The 23,356-nt window shown below is 43.9% G+C and overlaps 1 protein-coding gene across 1 annotated transcript in view; it reads left to right on the top strand.

Moving 5' to 3' along the window:
• Positions 1-23,356, top strand: part of fchsd2 (FCH and double SH3 domains 2) — a 123,413-nt gene that overhangs the window by 73,064 nt on the left and 26,993 nt on the right. Inside the window, exons 9-11 of the mRNA XM_083637883.1 lie at positions 14,392-14,514; positions 15,203-15,298; positions 18,588-18,662. Of these exons, the coding sequence (XP_083494009.1) occupies positions 14,392-14,514; positions 15,203-15,298; positions 18,588-18,662 (294 nt within the window). The remainder of the gene's footprint in view (positions 1-14,391; positions 14,515-15,202; positions 15,299-18,587; positions 18,663-23,356) is intronic.

The raw sequence follows: 23,356 nt of genomic DNA, 5'->3' as shown, positions 1-23,356 counted from the left end.
CCTTACATGTAAAGGCAGACTGTTCCAATGCTGTGTGGCTTGGAGAGAGAAAGCTCAACGACCAAAGGCACTCCTTCTAAAAGGAACCACACAGAGGAGATATCCACCTTGTGAGTCTGCTATTGTTCTTTAAAGCCACAAACTGACTCATTGGTGGAGGGGCAAGGCCAAGAAGGATTTAAAATCCAAGACAGGCATCGCTATACAGACAATTTTCTGTCAGAACCAGTGGGCAAGTGAACTAGGGAATGTATGAAGCCAGTTCTGGAATTCCATTAATTCGAAAAGTCCGCAGGGGGGCGCACGTCAGGTCCGGAAGTGACGTCACGTACATTGGCTCCAATGTAAAAATGAGCCGACTTCTCTCTCGTTCTGTGTCTTAAATAAACATTTTCCGAATGAGCTTATGGTCTGAATAAACAATTTTAAGTCTTTTTCATGCTCTCCTGGGCTCCGTTTTCTAAATTATGGTCCCATTTCGAGTAAAAGAGCCGATAAAAATTATAACTTTGGGGGCGGGATTTTCTTTGATTCACACCAGCCACAGGAAACCAGATGATTCCAACCAGTTGCCAAGGCAGGCTAGCTAGCTAGCTAGCAACGTAGCCAGATATTAAAAGTAAAATAACAGAAACAGCGTTACCCTTATGATATTTTAATGATGTTAGTAGACACACGTAACAGTATAGATCCCCGTGATGAGGTATGTTGATCAAAAGAACACCTAAAACGCTATATCAAAATCGGGTTTTAGTGGACGGGCAGCTCTGAAGTTGGGGCTTCAGAGCTGATCTGCGGCTAGCTAGCTAGCAACGTAGCAACAGTATAGAGCCCCCGAGGTCTGTTGATCAAAAGAACACCTAACGCTATATCGTTATGTAATGTGACTTGTGACATGATCACCACATTTCAATAAATATAACGTTTTTGCACATTTGAATGCTGCTGGTCGTTTGTGTAACGCTGTATATATTGGACATTTAAAGCTGATACACAATTGTGTTGAGGTAATTCCGCAAAGCTCAGTTAAAAATATAACGTGTAACACCAATGGAAGGATGGGTAGCATTAGCTAACGTCATCCAGGCTATAAACGTAAGGCTGTTATGAAACGCTGATTCAGACGTTACAATAATATGACATAATATGAGCCAGTTAGCCTAGCTAGAGAGAGTAATTTCAGACCACCAGATATCACCATATTTCATTTCAATAAATATAAAGCATTCGTTGATTGAAGCAGACTCAGACTGCTGGTCGGTTAAGTTTCTCCGTCGTCCTGTCCTCTGGTCCAATCTTCGGTTTGTGTTCACTCGACATCAACAATCTTATACATGATAATATACAACAAGGCTATCTTTGTTGACAATGTTTATTGACAAAAGCATTAAAACAAGCAAATATAACAATATTCTCCGGTCACTGGCAGATACTAGCTACAATTGTTCAAAGCAAATCTCTCATGTCAGCATTTGGCTTGTGTGTTATTGCAATTTCCTATGTTATTGCAATTTCCTATGTTGAAACAACTGATCAGCAGTAACGTGTATAGTTTAGCGTTAATCTCAGGAGAACAGAATATTATAGCTTTGATCTTCACAAATCATGATCCTCTGTTGTGTGTCCCATCTGGTACTGGACAGCAGCTACCCCTGGAAGAAATTAGACACTGTTAATCACTGTATAACGTTAACGTTTGCTTACCCAACACTACGTGCGATTGGTAAATACTGTAAATGCAGAGGTGGATAAACTATCCAGAGGAGTTGAACCCCCAGCTTGTTCCCCCTCATCTAACGTTAGCTAGATATATAACGCTATAGCTGGTAGATCATATGAGTATGCTTTGAGTCTGCCTCATCTCAAAGAGGTAACCTAGGTAAACAGAACTGCGTTTGTTTTCTGTCTACGTCCGAATCTGTGCAGCATGCAATACTGTTTAACGTTGTATAACGTTAACTTATGCTACTCTAGTCTAACGTCCTCCTGTAATGACAAATGGACATGTAGCTAGCGTTAATGTCATGCTATGCAATTAGCGTTACGTTAGAAAATAAGATTACCTCGATTTTGTGGAAGATGCAAGCGGCAGGCTGGTGACGCCGCGCGAGGTCTGGAGGAAATAATACTCTGGTTTTTCTTCGGGCTATTGTATTCACTGTGACAGCAATGGAGCAAGGCTAGCAATAGCAACTAACGTTAGCAACATTTGTTAGCCAAGCTAACGGCTAGCAGGGAAAATAACATGAACAAGATGGATGCCGTGGCGGAGGAAACCCTCCCCCGAGTCCCGTCCACGCTCACGCCCTTTCCTGTTTTCCCTGCTCCAGGTTTGAACAGATTTCCCACAATGCAACAGGAAAATCCATTCATCCAATCAAACGAAATCAAACAATATCGGGAAGTGAGCTTCATTTTGCCGTGTCAAAAACATATAGCTCAGTTGGTCCATATATTGTACTGTCCATGGTCAGAACCACGGGTGAACGCCATTTATAAGCTGTACTTCTACCAGTGGGCTCACCCAGCTCCTCGTTAGTATAGTGGTCAGTATCCCCGCCTGTCACGCGGGAGACCGGGGTTCAATTCCCCGACGGGGAGGGTTACACTTTATGTTTTCCACAGTTGATTTGTGTAAATGATTTTTGTAGCATAGCTCTCTTTTACATGGCTATTCCTTTAACATGAATACTTATACTTGGACACACAATTAAGGGAAGACTTTTGTAAGGCATGTACACACACACACACACACCCACACACATGCTACCTCTTAAGGTGCGTTCACGCCGACCTATTAAAGTTTTTCGCTGGCATCGAGTTTACATACAAAGTCAATGCAAACGAGCGACGGAGCGTATATTCGCCTGGGAGAAAAATCGCTGGGCGTCCGAGCGGCAGAGACAGAGCGATAGGGCGAAAATACGCTCGTCGCCCGAGATGAAATATCCCAACTCGAGCGAAAATACGCTGGCATCAGTCGCTTGCCGCTCAACGCTGATTGGCTGCCGTGTGAGAGCGAGTCAAGGATCACACTGGCTTGGAACAAACCGCTGGTTTATTGTGTGACAACAAACCACATTGACAGGCTGACAGCTGACATGAAGTGAAGTCTGTACTACCGATATGGAGCTCGCATTAGGACCACGCTTGATAGGCTTAGCTTGTAAACAATGACGGTGGCTCGTAGTGGACAAACATCATGACATTGCGTAACGTTATAACCCCCACATGTCCGTCAATTTGTGTGCCTGTTAATGAGCGATTTAAACAGAGCGACAGAGCGATTCCAAAGGGTTGACTTGAGCGACAGAGCGAAAAATAAATATCTCGGTGTGAACGCACCTTAACAGAAAGGAACCCTATATTTGGCTCTAAGCTGCCCCCGAGTCCCAATAGTAGAGCGGATAAGCACAACAATTGTGCACTTTTTGAGAAAAGTGTGAAATTTCACACATAGCTAGGGCATACCATAAGATTTATTTTAAGATTGGGAGGGAAGTCAGATTTGACCAAAATTACAAGATGGCTGCCATTTTCCCGCATCTAATGTACAAATGTGCTTATAACAATTGTGCACTTCTTCAAAAAAGCACAACATTTCTCACATAGTGAGTGAATACCATAAGGTTTATTTTAAGATTGGGAGGGAAGTCAGATTTGACCTCAAATCCAAGATGGCCACCATTTCCCTGAGTCCAATGTACAAATGTGCTTATAAAAATTGTGCACCTTTTCAGAGAAGCATGGCATTTCTCACATAGTGAATGAGTACCATAAGGTTTATTGTCAGATGTGGAGGGAAGGCGGATTTGACCTCAAATCCAAGATGGCTGCCATTCCTCCAGGTCTAATGCACAAATGTGCTTACAACACTTGTGCACTGCTTCAAAAAAGCACTAAACTGCACACAAAGTTAGGGAATACCATAAGATTTATTTTAAGATTGGGAGGGAAGTCAGATTTGATAAAATTCCAAGATGGCCACCATATCCCTGCGTCTAATGTACAAATGTGCTTATAACAATTGTGCACTTCTTCAAAAAAGCATGACATTTCTCACATAGTGAATGAGTGCCATAGGTTTTGTCAGATGTGGAGGGAAGTCAGATTTGACCTCAAATCCAAGATGGCCACCATTTCCCGAGTCCAATGTACAAATGTGTTTACAATACTTGTGCACTGCTTCAAAAAAGCGTAACATTTCTCACATAGTGATGGTGGCCATCTTGGAATTTTGGTCAAATCTGACTTCCCTCCCAATCTTAAAATAAACCTCATGGTATTCACTCACTATGTGAGAAATGTCATGCTTCTTTGAAAAAGTGCACAATTTTTATAAGCACATTTGTACATTGGACTTGGGGAATATATATATAACAATTACAATGAAGAAGAAGGAAAAAGCAATACATTAGAAATATAAACAATACAAGATTAAAAAGACAGTAAAAACAATGTCCACACATAAGGGAATGACAGTGGTGCGTAGGGGATTTAAATATGGGTACAACTCTGGTGTTCTTCAAGCCAGTTTTTTAGAGTCTTTTTAACACGTTGAGTGCCATAGCCGAGATATCTCGTCTTACATAATCCAACGGTTAAGTGCCATAGACGAGCTATCTCGTCTTACATAAACATTTTTTTTTTTTTGACGGTGGGACATCAATCCACCCCTTTTACGTCTTCTATATCACTATTGGAGGAAGAGAATGTGTATAATCTATTTTACCGACCACTAAGTGGCGACAGTTCTCTCCCAAGACAGAGACAAAGCCACAGCCAGCCACAGCCAGAGCAGCCAGCCAGCGCGCTGGAGAAAGCCACAGTGTAATTTTCAAGGAAGCAGCTCGGCGAAAACTCCCTCGATCCCACACACACACACACACACACACACACACACACACACACACACACACATGCGCGCGCGCGCGCACACACACACACACTCGAGCACCCCCGCGCATAAATAAGACCAGAATCGCAAAAGCTTACTCAAACCTCAAGAAACAGTTTTACAGTCCAGACGGCCGCGGAGAATCCTTCCCCCGCAGCACAGACGGAGGGAGGAGCCCGGAGACACACACACACTCTCTCCCTCTCTCTCCCCCTCCCCCCAGTCCCGAGAGAGAGAGAGAGAGAGGAGAGAGAGAGAGAGAGAGAGAGAGAGAGAGAGAGAGAGAGCACACACAGAGCGGGAGACAGACACGCCGCGGGGGCAAAGAACGGACAGAGATCCCCTCCCCCCAGAGCCGCGGAGCAACGCGCGAACACACACACACACACACACACACACACACACACACACACACACACACACACACACACGGGCACCCACAATCACAGGCAGGTGACTGTTCTGCTGTTTGATTGAATTTCACAAAACTGCGATTATCTCAGCTTGCTGTCTCATACGCTAAAACCATGCTGTACTCAACGGCTAATATCTACATAACTACTAACTCTGCAAACTAACTCTTTTAGACAGAGAAAGCACACATTCTATTAGTTATTTTTAGATGATTGGTGTTCACGAAGTCTTAACAGAAAAGAATCCTCGGCTGTTGTAAAATGAGCCAGAATCCTCAAAAAAAAACCTGGCACAACTTACCTACAGGATTGAAAAAATGGCTGGCACTCAATGTGTTAAATAGTCTAAATGTTGAACAGCTCCTTACATGTAAAGGCAGACTGTTCCAATGCTGTGTGGCTCGGACAGAGAAAGCTCAACGACCAAAGGCACTCCTTCTAAAAGGAACCACTCACACCTTGTGAGTCTGCTATTGTTCTTTAAAGCCACAAACTGACTTCATTGGTGGAGGGGGCAAGGCCATGAAGGATTTAAAATCCAAGACAGGCATCGCTATTAGAGCCCGACCGATATGGGATTTTTGAAACCGATACCGATACCGATTTTAGGGAATAAAAAATTACCGATACCGATAATATCGGCCGATTTTTTTTTTTTTTTTTTTTTTTATCATCAAATGTTTATCCCCCATTAGTGCTAATCCCCCATTAGTGCAAATTTTTTATTTATTTATCCTGGTTGCTGCTCCACCCTCTGCCGATCTGGGGAGAGCCGAAAACTGGCTCCATGCTTCCACATGGGCAGTTAGCCAGCCGCTTCTTTTCACCTGACAGGGGAAGCTTCACCGGTAGGACATAGCACGTGGGAGGATCACGCTATTCCAACGAGTTCCCCTCCCTCCGAACAGGCGCCCTTAACGACCAGAGGAGGCACCACATCAGCAACCCTCAAATATCAAACACTTGACAAAGATATGATTGAGTTGACATGAATTGAAATATGTGATGTAGGCAGGATATTTTACAGCTTATTAATAAACTCAATGCAATGAAACAGTAAACTTAACTGGGAATTTAATAATTATAAATAACTAGAAATACAAAAACACAATAGAACAAATAGTTAAGAAAAAATATCAAATATACACAACATGCTGTCCATGCTGTCTATAACTTATTAAAAAAAAAAAAAAAAAAAAAAAAAATCGGCGCCAAATATTACCGATATATCGATAATCGCCAATATCGGCCGATAATATCGGCGGGCCGATAATATCGGCAGGCCGATAATATCGGTCGGGCTCTAATCGCTATACAGACAATTTTCTGTGTCAGGACCATAGGTGAACGCCATTTATAAGTTGTACTTCTACCAGTAGGCTCACCCAGCTCCTCGTTAGTATAGTGGTCAGTATCCCCGCCTGTCACGCGGGAGACCGGGGTTCAATTCCCCGACGGGGAGGGTTACACTTTATGTTTTCCACAGTTGATCTGTGTAAATGATTTTTGTAGCATAGTTCTCTTTTACGTGGCTATTCCTTTAAAATGAATACTTATACTTGGACACACAATTAAGGGAAGACTTTTGTAAGGCATGTACACACACCCACACACACATGCTACCTCTTACAGAAAGGAACGCTATATTTGTTCAGCTCTAAGCTGCTCCCGAGTCCCAATAGTAGAGCGGCTAAGCACAATAATTGTGCACTTTTTGAGAAAAGCGTGAAATTTCACACATAGCTAGGGAATACCATAAGATTTATTTTATGATTGGGAGGGAAGTCAGATTTGACCAAAATTACAAGATGGCCGCCATTTTCCCGCATCTATTGTACAAATGTGCTTATAACAATTGTGCACTTCTTCAAAAAAGCAGAACATTTCTCACATAGTGAGTGAATACCATAAGGTTTATTTTAGGATTGGGAGGGAAGTCAGATTTGACCTCAAATCCAAGATGGCCACCATTTCCTTGAGTCCAATGTATAAATGTGCTTATAAAAATTGTGCACCTTTTCAAAGAAGCATGACATTTCTCACATAGTGAGTGAATACCATAAGGTTTATTGTCAGATGTGGAGGAAAGGCAGATTTGGCCTCAAATCCAAGATGGCTGCCATTCCCCCGGGTCTAATGCACAAATGTGCTTATAACACTTGTGCACTGCTTCAAAAAAGCACTAAACTGCACAGAAAGTTAGGGAATACCATAAGGTTTACTTTAAGATTAAGAGGGAAGTCAGATTTGATAAAATTCCAAGATGGCCACCATGTCCCCGCGTCTAATGTACAAATGTGCTTATAACAATTGTGCACTTTTCAGAGAAGCATGACATTTCTCACATAGTGAATGAATACCATAAGGTTTATTTTAGGATTGGGAGGGAAGTCAGATTTGACCTCAAATCCAAGATGGCCACCATTTCACCGAGTCGAATGTACAAATGTGCTTATAAAAATTGTGCACCTTTTCAGAGAAGCATGACATTTCTCACATAGTGAATGAATACCATAAGGTTTATTGTCAGATGTGGAGGGAAGGCGGATTTGACCTCAACTCCAAGATGGCTGCCATTCCCCCGGGTCTAATGTACAAATGTGTTTACAATACTTGTGCACTGCTTCAAAAAAGCATGACATTTCTCACATAGTGATTGTGGCCATCTTGGAATTGAGGCCAAATCTGACTTCCCTCCACATCTCACAATAAACCTTATGGTATTCACTCACTATGTGAGAAATGTCATGCTTCTTTGAAAAAGTGCACACTTTCTATAAGCACATTTGTACATTAGCCCCAGGAAAATGGCAGCCATCTTGGATTTGAGGTCAAATCTGACTTCCCTCCACATCTGAAAATAAACATTATCGTATTCACTCACTATCTGATTTGTGAAACTTTTATTGCATTTGTGAAAACTAAAATAATGGGTGATTTCACTGAGATTTCATTGTTTTTTCGTATTTCATTGTTTTTTCTAGACTCTCACCAATAAATACTTTCAGATATGTGAAACTTGTATCATGCTATGAGCACACTTGAACATTAGACTAGGCAGGAATGGCGGACATCTTGGATTTGAGGCCAAATCTGACTTCCCTCCACATCTGACAATAAACCTTATGGTATCCACTTACTATGTGAGAAATGTCATGCTTTTTTGAAGCAGTGCACAAGTGTTATAAGCACATGTGTGCATTAGACCCGGGGGAATGGCAACCATCTTGGAATTGAGGTCAAATCCGCCTTTCCTCCACATCTGACAATAAACCTTATGGTACTCATTCACTATGTGAGAAATGTCATGCTTCTCTGAAAAGGTGCAACATTTGTATAAGCACATTTGTACATTGGACTCCGGGAAATGGCGTCCATCTTGGATTTGAGGTCAAATCTGACTTCCCTCCCAATCCTAAAATAAACCTTATGGTATTCACTCACTATGTGAGAAATGTCGTGCTTTTTTGAAGAAGTGCACAATTGTTATAAGCACATTTGTACATTAGACACTGGAAAATGGCGTCCATCTTGTAATTTTGGTCAAATCTGACTTCCCTCCCAATCTTAAAATAAACATTATGGTATTCCCTAACTATGTGTGAAATGTCATGCTTTTCTCAAAAAGTTCACAATTCCTCTGTTAATCTAATCCGCTCTACTACAATAACCAAGCATTGGCTGCTGTGGTTTAAAGTCGAGCTGAACCCAAAAATGACTTTTATTTTATTTTAGTTCAAATACCTGGGTATTCAGTGCACTAATGTATGGGGGGGAAATCACAAAAATAAAATTAATTTCATTTTTCACACTTTTTCATATCAAAAGTTTTTTCAAGATTTCATTCATAACAGTAATCTACAGTTTGCTGACATCACATAGTACTATCAAATTTCTGACCCCATTTCAACCAATCATATCACGACATGGCAGCTGTCAATCAATCTTCATTTCAGGAGAATTTTCTCCTCCAAATTAAGGAGAAAATGGTGCCTAGTGTCTGTAACTTGGCAGAATTTCTAGCCCATAAACTAACTACTAACTTGGCCAATTGTATGTAACATACAAAATAAAGCAAAGGGTGATGTCTAAGAATGCAAAGACATGTATCTGGCTCAGTAAACTCGCATTCCAGGATAACGTTAATGTAAGGGGTCGCCCCTCGGAGATTCCAGACGGGCAGGCAGCACTCATGCATCGGATTGTCCGCTCCGCTCCACACGGAAGCAGCTGGCTGCCTGGTACTCTGCGGATCCCACTTGCGTAGCACCACAACACGCTGAATCCCACTTTGGGATTTGGGGGCGGAACACACCAGGATTGGCCAATGCCAAATCCACTCCCCAGAATTGTCAAATCAAATCATCGACACGCCTCTCAACCCTGTCATCTCAAACAAGATTTGTTTTCACACTCTGAAACGTCTCCGACCCTCGCGCTACTTGCATTCCGTTGGCTTCATTTCGTCTTCAATACTGTCCAGGGTGAGTAAGTGATACTGTTTTGTGATGCGGCAGTGGGGGTAATGGGGAGGCTTCTTGTCCATGATCTGAAGTGCTTGTTTGTAGAGGGACTGGAGTTGGTGAGAGGTGGATGATCCTGCTTGTGGGGCAGGATGATAGATGGGAGAACATCATGGCATACATATAGAGCAGGGCTGCTTCAGTTGACAGGAAGAGGCAGATGAATCGGAAGTTCCCTTTTCTCCAACAGCAGTAAGTGAGATGCTGAGGCACTGTACTAGATAGTGTGAATTCAATTAGAAAGGTCCCTAAAAAGCTCATTAACTTTCCTAAGACTCTCCACATACCGCTTTAAATTAATTATCCCACCGTCCTCCCTCTCTCTCTCTCTCTCTCTCTCTCTCTCTCTCTCTCTCTCTCTCTCTCTCTCTCGTTTAATCTCTGTCTCACATCTCTTTCACCGTGTCTCTTGAATCACGCTTTTCCCCTTTGTTGCCGCATTCTCTCTTTGGCTCTCTGTCTTCACCTCTCACTGTCCCTCCTTGTCTCTCACTGTCCCTCCCCATCTCTCACTGTCCCTCACTGTCCCTCCCTATCTCTCTCCCTCCCTGTCTCTCACGGTCTCTCACCATCCCTCTCTCTCTCTCTCTCTCTCTCACTGTCCCTCTCTCTCTCTCACTGTCCCTCCCTCTCTCTCTCTCTCACTGTCCCTCCCTATCTCTCTCTCACTGTCCCTCCCTATCTCTCTCCATCCCTCTCTCTCTCACTGTCCCTCCCTATCTCTCTCCATCCCTCTCTCTCTCACTGTCCCTCCCTATCTCTCTCCATCCCTCTCTCTCTCACTGTCCCTCCCTATCTCTCTCCATCCCTCTCTCTCTCACTGTCCCTCCCTATCTCTCTCTCACTGTCCCTCCTTATCTCTCTCCATCCCTCTCTCTCTCACTGTCCCTCCCTATCTCTCTCCATCCCTCTCTCTCTCCATCCCTCTCTCACTGTCCCTCCCTATCTCTCTCTGTCCCTCCCTATCTCTCTCTCGTTCTCTCCCCCTCTCTAATTTAGTCTCTGTCTTCACCTCTCACTGTCTTTCCCTACATGTATCTCTCCATCCCTCTATCTCTCTCATTCTCTTCCTCTCTCTTGTTTAGTCTCTGTCTTCACCTCTCACTGTCCCTCTCTCTCTCTCTCCCTCTCTCTCTGTCCTCTGTCCCCTCTCCCTCTCTCTCTCTCTCTCTCTCTCTCTCTCTGTCCTCTGTCCTCTCTCTCTCTCTCTCTGCCCCCCCTCTCTCTCTCTCCCTCTCTCTCTGTCCTCTCTCTCTCTCTCTCTCTCTCTCTCCCTCTCCCTCACAGACTTGGCCTCAGGGCTGTTATGAGCATCTATACTACGAGGCCATCCTGCATAATAGATAGAAGGTCCTTGTGACAGAAGGACAGGACTGCGGGGCAACATACACAAATACATACACGCAAGCACAGAGAGGAGGAGGAGGGACAGCGCTCGAGGGGACCAATCTGCTCGCTCGCTCGCTCCTCTCATCTCCCTCTCCCTCCTCTGCACTTCTGTTTGTAGGACTGTACTTCCAGGTCATAACCTGAACTTCACCGATAACAGCAATCCAGCCGCAGCAGAAGGAGCAAAACCAAGGCTGCCTCTTGGTAGATAATCCGGACTTTTTGCAGCTCCGGCTTCTCTTGCTACTGGAGAGGTCATCACTGTGTCTGTGTTCAGCAGTATTTATAGTCGTCCCATGAAATAGCATGCGTGTCCTGTCACTGTGCTGCATTGCCATGCACATATCTCATTAGCTACAGCCACCGTTGGTATGACATTTTGAAGTGCTATGAGTTGGAACTCAGTCAATTTCACCGGCAGCTGGTTGTGCAGTAGTGAAAGTGCATTACCCTCCTTTAGCCACAATCAAGCCTCTTTCTGTCCCCTGGCCTTTCAGATCTGTGACTGTGACAGCAAATAGAGAAGGATATATGTTGGTCTATAATGTGAAGCTCAGTTAGTTGTAAGAGAGAGGAGAGAGTTGTCCATGTTCATGAATACTAATTGGACGGGCTTAAGCTGCAGGAATAACATGACATCTTATATTGAGTGGCGTTGCCCTTTTGAATGCATCAGTGGGAAACAGACAGTGCAACAACTAATCCAAGAGCTGCTCCACATCCCCCTCTGCTGTTGGCTGGTGGTACTGTAATGACTCCATCTAAAAAGTCCCCTGCAGGACGGACACACACACACACACACACACACACACACACACACACACACACACACACACACACACACACACACACACACACACAATGGGTGATACAGGGACTTAGGGGCTTTTTATGGACACTGACTCACCCCACTTAAACACTACCGTAAATGGGTGAGTGGAGAGAGGGAGGAGAGGAAGAGAGGAAAAGAAAAGGGGGAGGAGGAAAGGGATGGAGAGATGAGAGAACATTTAGAAACTACTCAGCCAACAACCCAGCCTTAATGACATAATTTCCTTGTCAATATGCCATTGTTTCATACGCGCGTGTGTTGCTACACTTACTTACTTGTGTGGGAGGGGTTTTAAAATACATGTTTTTGTGCGCGTGTGTCTATGTGCGTGTGTGTGTGTGTGTGTGTGCGTGTGTGTGTGTGTGTGGAGAGTAGGTGTTTGTGAGGTTTTAGACTTGGCCTAAAATATTATTTGGCCAGCAGAGAGTGTAAGCAGCTTCCCGAGAGCGTTAGCTTTATAAGGTTCTTTGGCCTGAAAAGAGTGTGTCTCAGTATTTGAGAGAGAGACATAGTGTGTGTGTGTGTGTGTGTGTGTGTGTGTGTGTGTGTGTGTGTGTGTGTGTGTGTGTGTGTGTGTGTGTGTGCGTGCGTGCGTGCGTGCGTGCGTGCGCGCGCGCGCGTGCGTGCGTCTGTCTGTCTGTCTGTCTGTCTGTCTGTCTGTCTGTGTTTGTCTGTGTGTTTTGTTGAGTTGGAATCTGAACTTCTTCACCTTCCCCTGCAGCTGTGAGAATGCTATCCAAAGAACACTACACACGCTCACACACACACACACAGACACACACACACACACACACACACACACACACACACACACACACACACACACACACACACACACAACACGTCTCGCTTCCTCGTAGTTTCCTCTCTCTCTCTCTTTCAGCCAGCGATACATCTCTGTGTCTGATCTGTTGGCAGCTGCTCTGCAGCTTGGCAGCACTGTCTGTAGAGAGGCTGTTGATTTGGACTCCACGCTTCATTAAAACCTATTTCACTGATCTCAGATCAGATCACAAGCCCTCATGATAAGAACCATTGAATAAAACACCTGCTCACTCCATCCCTTGACTTTCTGCCACCTCCTGCTTCCCTTCTCTTCTTTGTCTCGCCTCTGTTCTCTTTCTTTCTCCAGCTCCTTTTCTCTTTCTTTCTTTCTTTCTTTTTCTTTCTTTCTTTCTTTCTTTCTTTCTATCTTTCTTTCTTTCTTTCTTTCTTTCCTTCTCAGTTCAGTTTAATTCATCAAACAGTGTACTCTCTAATCTATTGCAGTGCAATGCAACATACTGTATAGCTAAAGCTTGTGTTATAGTCAACAGTAATTGGGGCGGCTGTAGCTCAGGAGGTAGCGTGGCTCGTCTGCTAATCTCCTTGGATAAAAGAGGTCGGTGGTTCAATCCCCAGCTGCTTCAGTCCACATGTTGAAGCGTCCTTGGGCAAGATATTGAACTACCGTAGCTACTGTATATAAATGCAGTCTATTCACTAGAGCCCGACCGATATGGGATTTTTGAAACCGATACGATACCGATTTTAGGGAATAAAAAATTACCGATACCGATAATATCGGCCGATATTTTTTTTTTTTTTTTTTTTATCATCAAATGTTTATCCCCCATTAGTGCTAATCCCCCATTAGTGCTAATTTTTTATTTATTTATCCTGGTTGCTGCTCCACCCTCTGCCGATCTGGGGAGAGCCGAAAACTTCACCGGTAGGACATAGCACGTGGGAGGATCACGATATTCCAACGAGTTCCCCTCCCTCCGAACAGGCGCCCTTAACGACCAGAGGAGGCACCACATCAGCAACCCTCAAATATCAAACACTTGACAAAGATATGATTGAGTTGACATGAATTGAAATATGTGATGTAGGCAGGATATTTTACAGCTTATTAATAAACTCAATGCAATGAAACAGTAAACTTAACTGGGAATTTAATAATTATAAATAACTAGAAATACAAAAACACAATAGAACAAATAGTTAAGAAAAAATATCAAATATACACAACATGCTGTCCATGCTGTCTATAACTTATATATATATATATATATATATATATATAAAAAAAAAAAAAATCGGCCGATAAAAAAAATAATTATCGGCCGATAATATCGGCGGGCCGATAATATCGGTCGGGCTCTACTATTCACCATTGTAAGGCATTTTACTCACCTCTCTCATGTCTGTCTCCTCCTGATTCCCTTGGTCTCTCTTCTTAATCCAGTTTTTTCTCTAACCCCCCTGTCCCTCTCTCTCGTGTCCCCCCTCTCTCCTGTGTCCCCGTCCCCCCTCTCTCATGTCCCCCTCTCTCTCTCTCTCTATGTCCTCTAGGCCTTGGACGGCGGGATCTATGAGCATGTGAAAGACTACCTGGTATCGTTGTGTCGCACAGAGCTGGAGGCCTCCCAGGCCACACACAGCACCTGCCAGTTCTTGTTGGACAAGTCCACCAGGGTGGGTCAGCCCAAGCAAGAGAGGCAGAACTTTGAGGAGAGGCAGAACTTTGAGGATGCTTTGTGAAGTGTGGTTTTTGTTCTAAACAGTGTCACACATAGTGTGGAGTCATCCACAATACTGTCATCCCTGAACATCTTAATCTGCTCTCTGCAGATACTTCAGCGAGTAGCTCTTGAACAGCAGTCACTCTTCTTTCACACAATAGGATGATGAAAGATTTTATTTACCAAAATGTTTGTTTACCTCTTTAGTGATGGGGACGGGATACTGTGACATTATGACTTTGACTTGCTTATTTTTCATCGCCAGGCTCTATTTTTCTTCAGCTTCACATAGTGGAAGGAAAAGCCTCGTTATCATTCAACATTTTGTAACCAAAACCATTTCAGAATGAATAATGCAGGAATGCTACTGTGACGAGTGTTTAGAAGGAAACACCATGACGTGTTTCACACAATGTGACACATACAGTACCCACTGAGGAGAAACAACTAATAGCCAAAAATACTGGCAAGGCTTGGACACCAACACCAGCACTCTGTGTGTGTGTGTGTGTGTGTGTGTGTGTGTGTGTGTGTGTGTGTGTGTGTGTGTGTGTGTGTGTGTGTGTGTGTGTGTGTGTGTGTGTGTGTGTGTGTGTGTGTGTGCGTGTGCGTGTGTGTGTACCTCTCCTGCTGTCTCTCAGGTAATACAGGAGTTCAACCAGCAGTTGTTCATGCAGGAGAACCCAGTGTTTCACAAAGCACACGACTTCCAGTTCCAGCCCAGTGACTGTGACACGGTGAGACACCACACACCTGCACACACCCATACAGTACTCACACACACCGGCACACCTGCACTTAGAGTGGTTTGTTTTCTCAATTGTAGCATCTGTATATTAACGTCCCTGGAAACAAACATAAATATGTGTTTTGAGTTTGTCACACGCCACAGGAAAATGTGTTATTAACCACCCGGTCAAATTTGAACGGAATTGAATGTCGCCAAGTATATCAAATTAGGAACACCAATCTCTATGTTCTCAGTGCTATTCTCTGCTGTGAGACAGTATTGGATACAGTATGATACAAGCTGGCTGCAGCCATGCTGCAGCATGCTCGCCAATAGCCAATGAGAGTCGAGCTAGCTGCAAGGCACGCCCAAACCCATATATGGACGCCGAGCAGCTCAGGCACTGCTGTCAGGCAGGCAGCTCCGTCCGCTCCGCTCACTCAGACACTAGACAGTCAAGTCAAGTTTATTTGTATAGCCCTAATTCACAAGGATGTCTCAGAAGACTTCACAGAGAATATGTCTCTAGCTAAATCTAGCTGACACAACAATAACAACTACAGCGGAAGGGGGGAACAGAACAGATACAGAGAGCAGAACAGATAGGATGTACTGGGGCTGGGCGATACGGTCATGAATAGTCACAAGGGACAGAAAAATTAAGCAATCAAGTTATGTATTATAGTTACCGGTATATACAGTGATTTCCGCATTGAGTCAGATCTTTCCCTGAGACTCATAAATGTTGTAAAAGTCACCAAAAATGGCCCACCAACAGATGCAAAAACACGAGCATACTGTATATGTGTTTAATGTACATACAAAGAACTGCCACGATCATATACTTTTGAAACACGCATTAAAAAAATCTTGATTTGTCTCCCTGGAGCTTGAGGTTGCTCCCCTTACCTTTCTGACGGGATATGGTTGTAACATAATGATCACCGCCCACTTCAACCCCAGCCTCAGCAAACAGTAAAAACAGGGATATGGCAATATTTAGGCTTTGGGTTGAAACTAATGGCTACAACTGTTTTGATGCTTACAATTAGGCACATAATTACATATTTGGAAGGTTTTGGTGCATTTTGCTTGCCTGGGTGTTTAACGTTTACACACATACACACAGACACTCACTTTTTCTCTCTTGCACACGCACACACACACACACACACACACACACACACACATGACATACTGTACCAATAGACTGAATGAATGAGGGCTTTACCTCATTTCTCCTTTTGCTGTCCTCCAATGTTGCATTTCATGTTCAAGACTAAATTCCTGAACTCAATCAGTTGGGCCCCTAAAACAAATGCTCATTCATTTATTGTTATAATTTTAGAGCATTCAATTAATATGTGTGGACTTGGACAACTTGCAGCTAGAAAGCACAGAGCCGAGGCTCTGAACACTCCCTTGTTTCAGGCTTCAGATTCTTTTGTTTCACTTTCACAAGTAGTCAGGGTTGATTTATCCAATGAACTAGAATCTGTTGACAGCATGATCACGGCATGAATCTTCTGTGTATTCTAATATTAATAATTTTAACAGCAAAGGTTATGTGTCCACTGGGAACCTCTCTTTGTAGTGCTGGCTTCCTTTTAGGAATTGACACTTAGCTGAGCTGAAAATGTTTCTAAATCAGCTGATCAGAATGTTAACAAATGTTTCAAGTTGTAGTCAATCAATCAATCAGGCTCCCTGTGACCAGTGACCACATAGTGATAGTGGGAGTCATGATGTATCACAGCCAGTGGGCAAGCCCACCCCCTTTCCCAGGAAGGTGCGGAAGTCTTTGTTTAAGCTGTAATTCCTCGAATGGCCACTTGGGCTGGGGGGCAGTAGGCAGATCTCCCCATGTTAAAATGCCCGTCTTGGTAACATGATTAAGGCGAAACACGGTTTTGGTCTATATAGCTCATTTCACCTTTTCATAACAACTGTAGGGGGGTAATTTTCTATATAACTCGCCCGTTTGGAGTAAAATAGATGATAGAAAAGGGGGTGATTGACAGATCGCCTGTCCAGTGATCACGCAGCTTGCCGATCACGGACCAATAGCAGGCGGAGCTGCGGCTCTGGGAAACTCCCATCTCACGTGAGGTGCGGAAGGACTCAACCCTATCCCCTCCCACTCTGCTGACGAAAAATCAAGATGGTGACGGCCAACGTTTGAATCCCGCCACGTAGAAGAAATGTAATGGGACAGCTACGTCCATATTATTTATGTCTATGATCACGGCCCAGCCACTTGCTAAAGAAATGTCTCCCAGTGGATACAGGCCCTAACTCCTCTCTATACATGTATATGTTTAGTCCTTTTCTCCTGTCACTGTCCTGCTCTGTCTTATTTCTCCGTTTTCCTGTTCTCTCTGCCTGTCTTTCTTTCTTTCTTTCTTTCTTTCTTTCTTTCTTTCTTTCTTTCTTTCTTTCTTTCTAGAAACTGTTATTCAGACATGTCTCTATAGTAGGATGTGTTCTTCCTTCCCTGTGTGCAGAGAGTTCCCCAAACTACCAGAGGAATAGGTTTAGAGGAATAACTCATTTTAAATTATCCGTTGTGATGTCATTATTCAGTCTTGATCCTTTTCTCACTCGCTCCTATGTCACCACTTGCTCTCCCTGCAGGGCTTGAAATTAACTTTTTTGACCACCTGCCAATATGGCTGCTAGAAGCTACCTGCCAATTAGAATTTCCACTAGCCAAAATGTTTTTCTTCAAATAAACCAGAATATGAGTGGGTTAATTTAAGCATAAGTATCAGTGAGGGTAACACGAACAAAAATGCACTCTTGAAGCTAAATAAATCCAAAACCAACAAGTTAATGATTTACATTTTTACTTCAATGTAGAACAGTAATTTCTTACACATGAGATTACTTTTAGCCTTTTAGTCATAAAGATTATTGAAAGATATTCCATATTCCAGACTGAAATGTTATAACAGAAGTGGAGTATTGGCCAGAATGACATGAACATTTGGACACTTATTCAGCGGGTATCTTGCATGTTGCGTTCAGGTGCACTGTAAAAAAAAAAAGAGGGCCAGAGGCCAGTAGGCGGAGAAATCACCGGCCACCGGGGCTTGGGGAACTCCCTGTGTGTGTCCCTAATCTTTGCTAACACTTTTCCCCTCAACTTTTCTCCATTAACCCTGCTTGTGTTTGCGTGCCTGTGTGCTTGCACTGCTGCTCTTGTTTGTGTGGGTGCTCGGGTGCTTGCCTCTGTGTGTGTGTGCGTGCGTGCGTGCATGCGTGTGCGTTTGTGTGTGCGTGTGTGTGTGTGCCAGACTCTGAGCTCGGTGCAGCAGTTGGTGGACATTGAGCCGTCGCCCGTCAGTGCCATGAGAATGACCCTGGCACAGGTAGTCTGTCCCACTGTTAGCATCCAACCTTCACATCTGACACTAAGCTGGGGCCAACTAACCTTAATCCATTCATGTATTGTCTGTCTGTCTGTCTCTATCTATCTACAGTATCTATATACGGTATTAGGGATGCACAATATATCAGCAATCATATCGGTATCGACCAATGTTGCAATGTTAATATTGGTTATTGGTATAAGCCAAAATTTTCACATTGAGAGGAAACAATGCGGTAAATCTATGATTTATGGACTTTTGCCAATGTTTTGTTAAAGCTGAAAATAATAAAAATAAGTGTTAAATGGCTCTATATTCTGACAGCAATCACTGAAATAGAGTGTTTGGTCAGTGACTTGGAACTCCCAACCCCCCACTGTACTCTGTCTCTCTCCTGTAGCCCTGCATGCAGTGCGGACGTATCGCCGCAACCGTAACTCGTAGAGACTTTCTCTGATTGGATAGTGGGAGGTCGACGCCAATTTTTATCCAGTCAGAGAAATGTTGACATTTTCTGGAAAACGGAAGGTCGATGCCTTTAAAGGACTATTTAATTTTTCTTATTTTTTTATACAAAAATAATGTATTTCAACTGAAAAGTTGACGATAATCCAAGGTTTATGTCATCTGTTGACACAGTCTCATGAGAAGTATTGTGGCAACACAGAAACCTGAGTGTACACATTTTGAGTAGGGGTATTACCTGGGGGAAACCCCTGGATAAAGTGCTGACCCTGACAGAGTTGTCATTGTACCATTCAAACCGTTTTCTGCAATCATTTGATTTTGTCTTACTGTGCTACGTCTCAATGGCCAAACACTTCCTCTTCTTTCACTCCAGGCAGGCAAACACTTGAAACTGAATTCACATCTGTTATTTCTATATGATCTTGGACTGAATTCACATGTTATTTCCCTATGATCTTGGACTGAATTCACATCTGTTATTCCCCTTATTCCCTTGTGATCTTGGATATTTTAAGGGTTGATTCATGAACCTTAGCAAGCCTTACAATCAGGATGATGTCCTGTGTTCGATTCCCGCCTGGGACCCTGTGGGTGCTGAGGGTGTGTCCCCATTCCCATGTCCTCTCAGTGCCTACTGCCCAGGTGGGGTCGTCGAGCTGCTGGTGGCAGATAAAAACATCAGGCAGTTAGAGGACAGGTCCAGTCAAAGGAGGATAGAAGTGGCAGAACCATGTTGAAGAACCATGCCAGAACCATGTTGAAGAACCATGCCAGAACCATGTTGAAGGCCAGCAGATGAAAACCACACCCACAGTATTAGGATTAATCCCACTGCGCCTAACAAGACGAGGTCTGTTCAGAATGGTAAAGTTGTCAACAATGTGAATTCCCAGGGAGTTACAGAAACTTTCCACACAAATATGAAGCTGGTGAGTTTTGCATTACCAAGGCTGTAGATACTGTAAACACAGCCTCCAAACCCTAATGTAGTCCTGCCTAGTTCTAGATGTACATGCTGTCCAACACATCTGGAACTTCATCCTTTTAAGTGGCTGCAGCCAACCAGCTACCTAAAACACAGAATGGTGTCTGCATGTGCCAAACAGATGTTCATTTCAGATTCAGGGTGCTTGTAGGCGGCTTTTTATTGCTTGTTTCTTCAACCTTGGTTCATGAAACTCACACTTTGCAACCGGCCTATACATCCCCTTGACACAGATAAGTGCACATGATAATAGTTCATTCTTACCTCACCTCTGTTGTTAGAATAATACGGTTGTTCCGCTGAGTATTCTAAATAACCGTTACTACTAGGGGTGTCACGATACACTCAGTTCACGATACGATACGATACACGATATTGGGTTCACGATAACGATGCGATATTTTAACAATATTTTTTTGCGATCGATTTGTAAGTTGAGGGGGCATCCTCCACGAGTAATTTCACCATTTTCATCCTCCGTGTCTGTAACGTCCCTCGTCTGTTCAAACAAAGCAATGAAAAGGAGAGCAAGCATGCAATCAGATGCAGATCAGTGCCACCATGTTCAGCTTCTTTTTCTCGCGATATGAGATTTCATCTCAAAGATACATATTGCCCCCCCCCCCGCAAAACTTTCAATAACTGTCAAACGAAAGACTGCAAAATCATTAATTATGAACGATACTAGTGTATCTCACATTACATTACATGTGGCAAACAAACAATTGTTAGAATTACTGTACATGTCAGCAAACAAGCGATTGTTAAACTGTACATGCAAGCAGGGGCGGACTGGGATCATAATTCAGGCCGGGCATTAGATACCAAGCAGGCCAGGCCGATACGGGCCGACGTGCGTGCTGGTGTCCGAAGGGCGGCGGCAAAAAATTTGGGCTGTTTGAAGCCCAATTTGGGCCGTTTGAAGCCAGATTTGGGCCGTTTGAATCCCAATTTGGGTCGGTTGAAGCCAGATTTGGGCCAGTTGAAGCCAGATTTGGGCCGGTTGAAGCCAGATTTGGCCCGTTTAAAGCCCAATTTGGGCCGTTTGAAGCCCAACTTGGGCCAAGTCCAATTTTACAATGAGATGCACCCACTTTAACCCTGAATAAAGTAATAAAACCACTAGTAAACCAGTAGGCGGCGCCTGGCCTGCTGTTCAGTGAGTGGCCTGACTGAGGGCACCAAATTTTTTTTTTTTTTTTTTTTTTTTTGGTGCCCTCAGTCACATGATGCCCTACGCAGTCTGCGTACTCTACGTATAGGGTTGCGGTTGCCCTGTCCCTAGTTACTACTATAGTGGTGGTTATGGAACCACGATCACAAATTCACAACCATTTTGACTTTGTTGTGCTGCACTTCCTATATCCCTTACCTGGCAGGCCCACTTGCCATGACTTTGCTCCTGATCCCATTTAGCCACTAATGGTTTATAGTTGACTTTGCTTTAATGAATGAACATCACAAGTTGGTACCAAGTTTTGACCTTTATAATGCATGCTGAGTAATGCAGACCATAATTACTAAAGCCCCCCCCCCCTCCAATGCATCATCATGATTCAAAGCAGGACCTAGTGTGGTTGAACCTATTAGCCTTTTTCACCTCAACCATTTTGTGGTTAAAAGGCAGGAAGTAACACAGGCGCAAGCAAAACATTTGCGAGGCCTCCGGCACTGGAAATGGATTGGAAGTTGGAAACCCTCATTCATGTTTGCTTGCACCTGTGTTACTTCCTGCCTTTTAGACACAAAGTGGCTGCTGGTGAAAAAGGTCCCATCCAAACACTTACTAAACCGTTTTGCACTGTATTCCATTGTGTGATGTTATGCTGCATCAGTGCAGCCTGTCAGCAAATTAACTTTGATCTGAGGGGCGGCTGTAGCTCAGGAGGTAGAGCGGGTCGTCCACTAATCGCTTTGGATAAAAGAGGTCGGTGGTTCACTTCCCGACTCCTCCAGTCTGCATGTCGAAGTGTCCTTGGGCAAGATACTGAACCCCAAATTGCTCCTGATGGTGTGCCAGCACCCTGCGTGGTAGCCTGCCGCCATCGGTGTATGAATGGATGAATGTACCCACTGATTTTAAAGCGCTTTGGATAAAAGCGCTATATAAATGCAGGCCATTTACACCATTTACAGATCTGCAGAACTACTCAGTGCTGTCCCTGACATTTTAGAGGCTTACTTTATGTTGTAATATTTCCAGTGGGTTTGGGTCTTTTTTGTACGATATTGGAATGAAGATTGTCTAACAGCATGTTAGACAATGTTAGGATTAAACATAAAGCTAATGTACAAAAACCCCATGGTGAATTTCTATACAAGAAAACGGCACTGCAGAAAGTCACTTCAAGGCCATATGCAAAGAAGGGATTCAAACTATTTTGCATATAAACTTTCAAATGTTCCTTTGGTTGGTTTTATAGGTAGGCCATTGGAAGAAAGCCTAAAGCTTCTGGCATACTCTTCGCGCCCAGCCAAGCGCATAGGGCGCACGGCGATTATGACGACATCGCACGGGGCGTGTCGGGGGGCGAGGCCTGAGCGCAGCGCGGCGCGTCCATGGAGATTTTTCTATCAGCGCGTCGGTTTTGCTGCCTGTGCCTGAGATCTCCGTGGTAGGCTATCAGCGGATATCTGCTGTGATTGAGTCCTCACCGTCGTAAAGTCGCCTTCAAAGCATGCTGTTCGATTATAACGAACTAGTTGTGTGGCTTAGCCTTCCCAAATGTGGAGGGGTCGTTTTTTATAATTTATTACATAGAATTGGGAACGTTACATTCAATTTCATTCAGACTGCCTGGAGCCTGGAGCTGCGCACTGAGTATGTTCTGTTTTGGCCCGCGCAGAGTGCGCGCGCCCTCCTCTGAGCCCCGCCTCCAGCGCGTGCGCGAAGAGTATGCCAGAAGCTTAAGCCACCTAAACAAACGGATAAAACAGTTTTGTCCAATTACCGTAAATTCCGGACTATAAGCCGCACCGGTGTATAAGCCGCACCTGCAAAGTTGACTGTTTTTATGCCTCCGCCGGCGATAGCCAGGCCGGAGGCATTATGGATCCGGGTTGTCCGTCCGTACGGCCGTACGGCCGTCCGGCCGTACGTCCGTCCGTACGATGTTTGTTAACGCGATATCTCAGGAATGCCTTGACGGAATTTAATCAAACTTGTCTCAAACATCGACTTGGACTCAAGGATGAACTGATTAGATTTTGGTGGTCAAAGGTCAAAGGTCAAGGTCACTGT

This window comes from Poromitra crassiceps (assembly GCF_964638095.1).
Source record: "Poromitra crassiceps genome assembly, chromosome: 5".
NCBI lineage: Eukaryota > Metazoa > Chordata > Actinopteri > Beryciformes > Melamphaidae > Poromitra > Poromitra crassiceps.
Note: the sequence above shows the minus strand (reverse complement) of the source record. Positions and strands in the feature narration are given on the sequence as shown.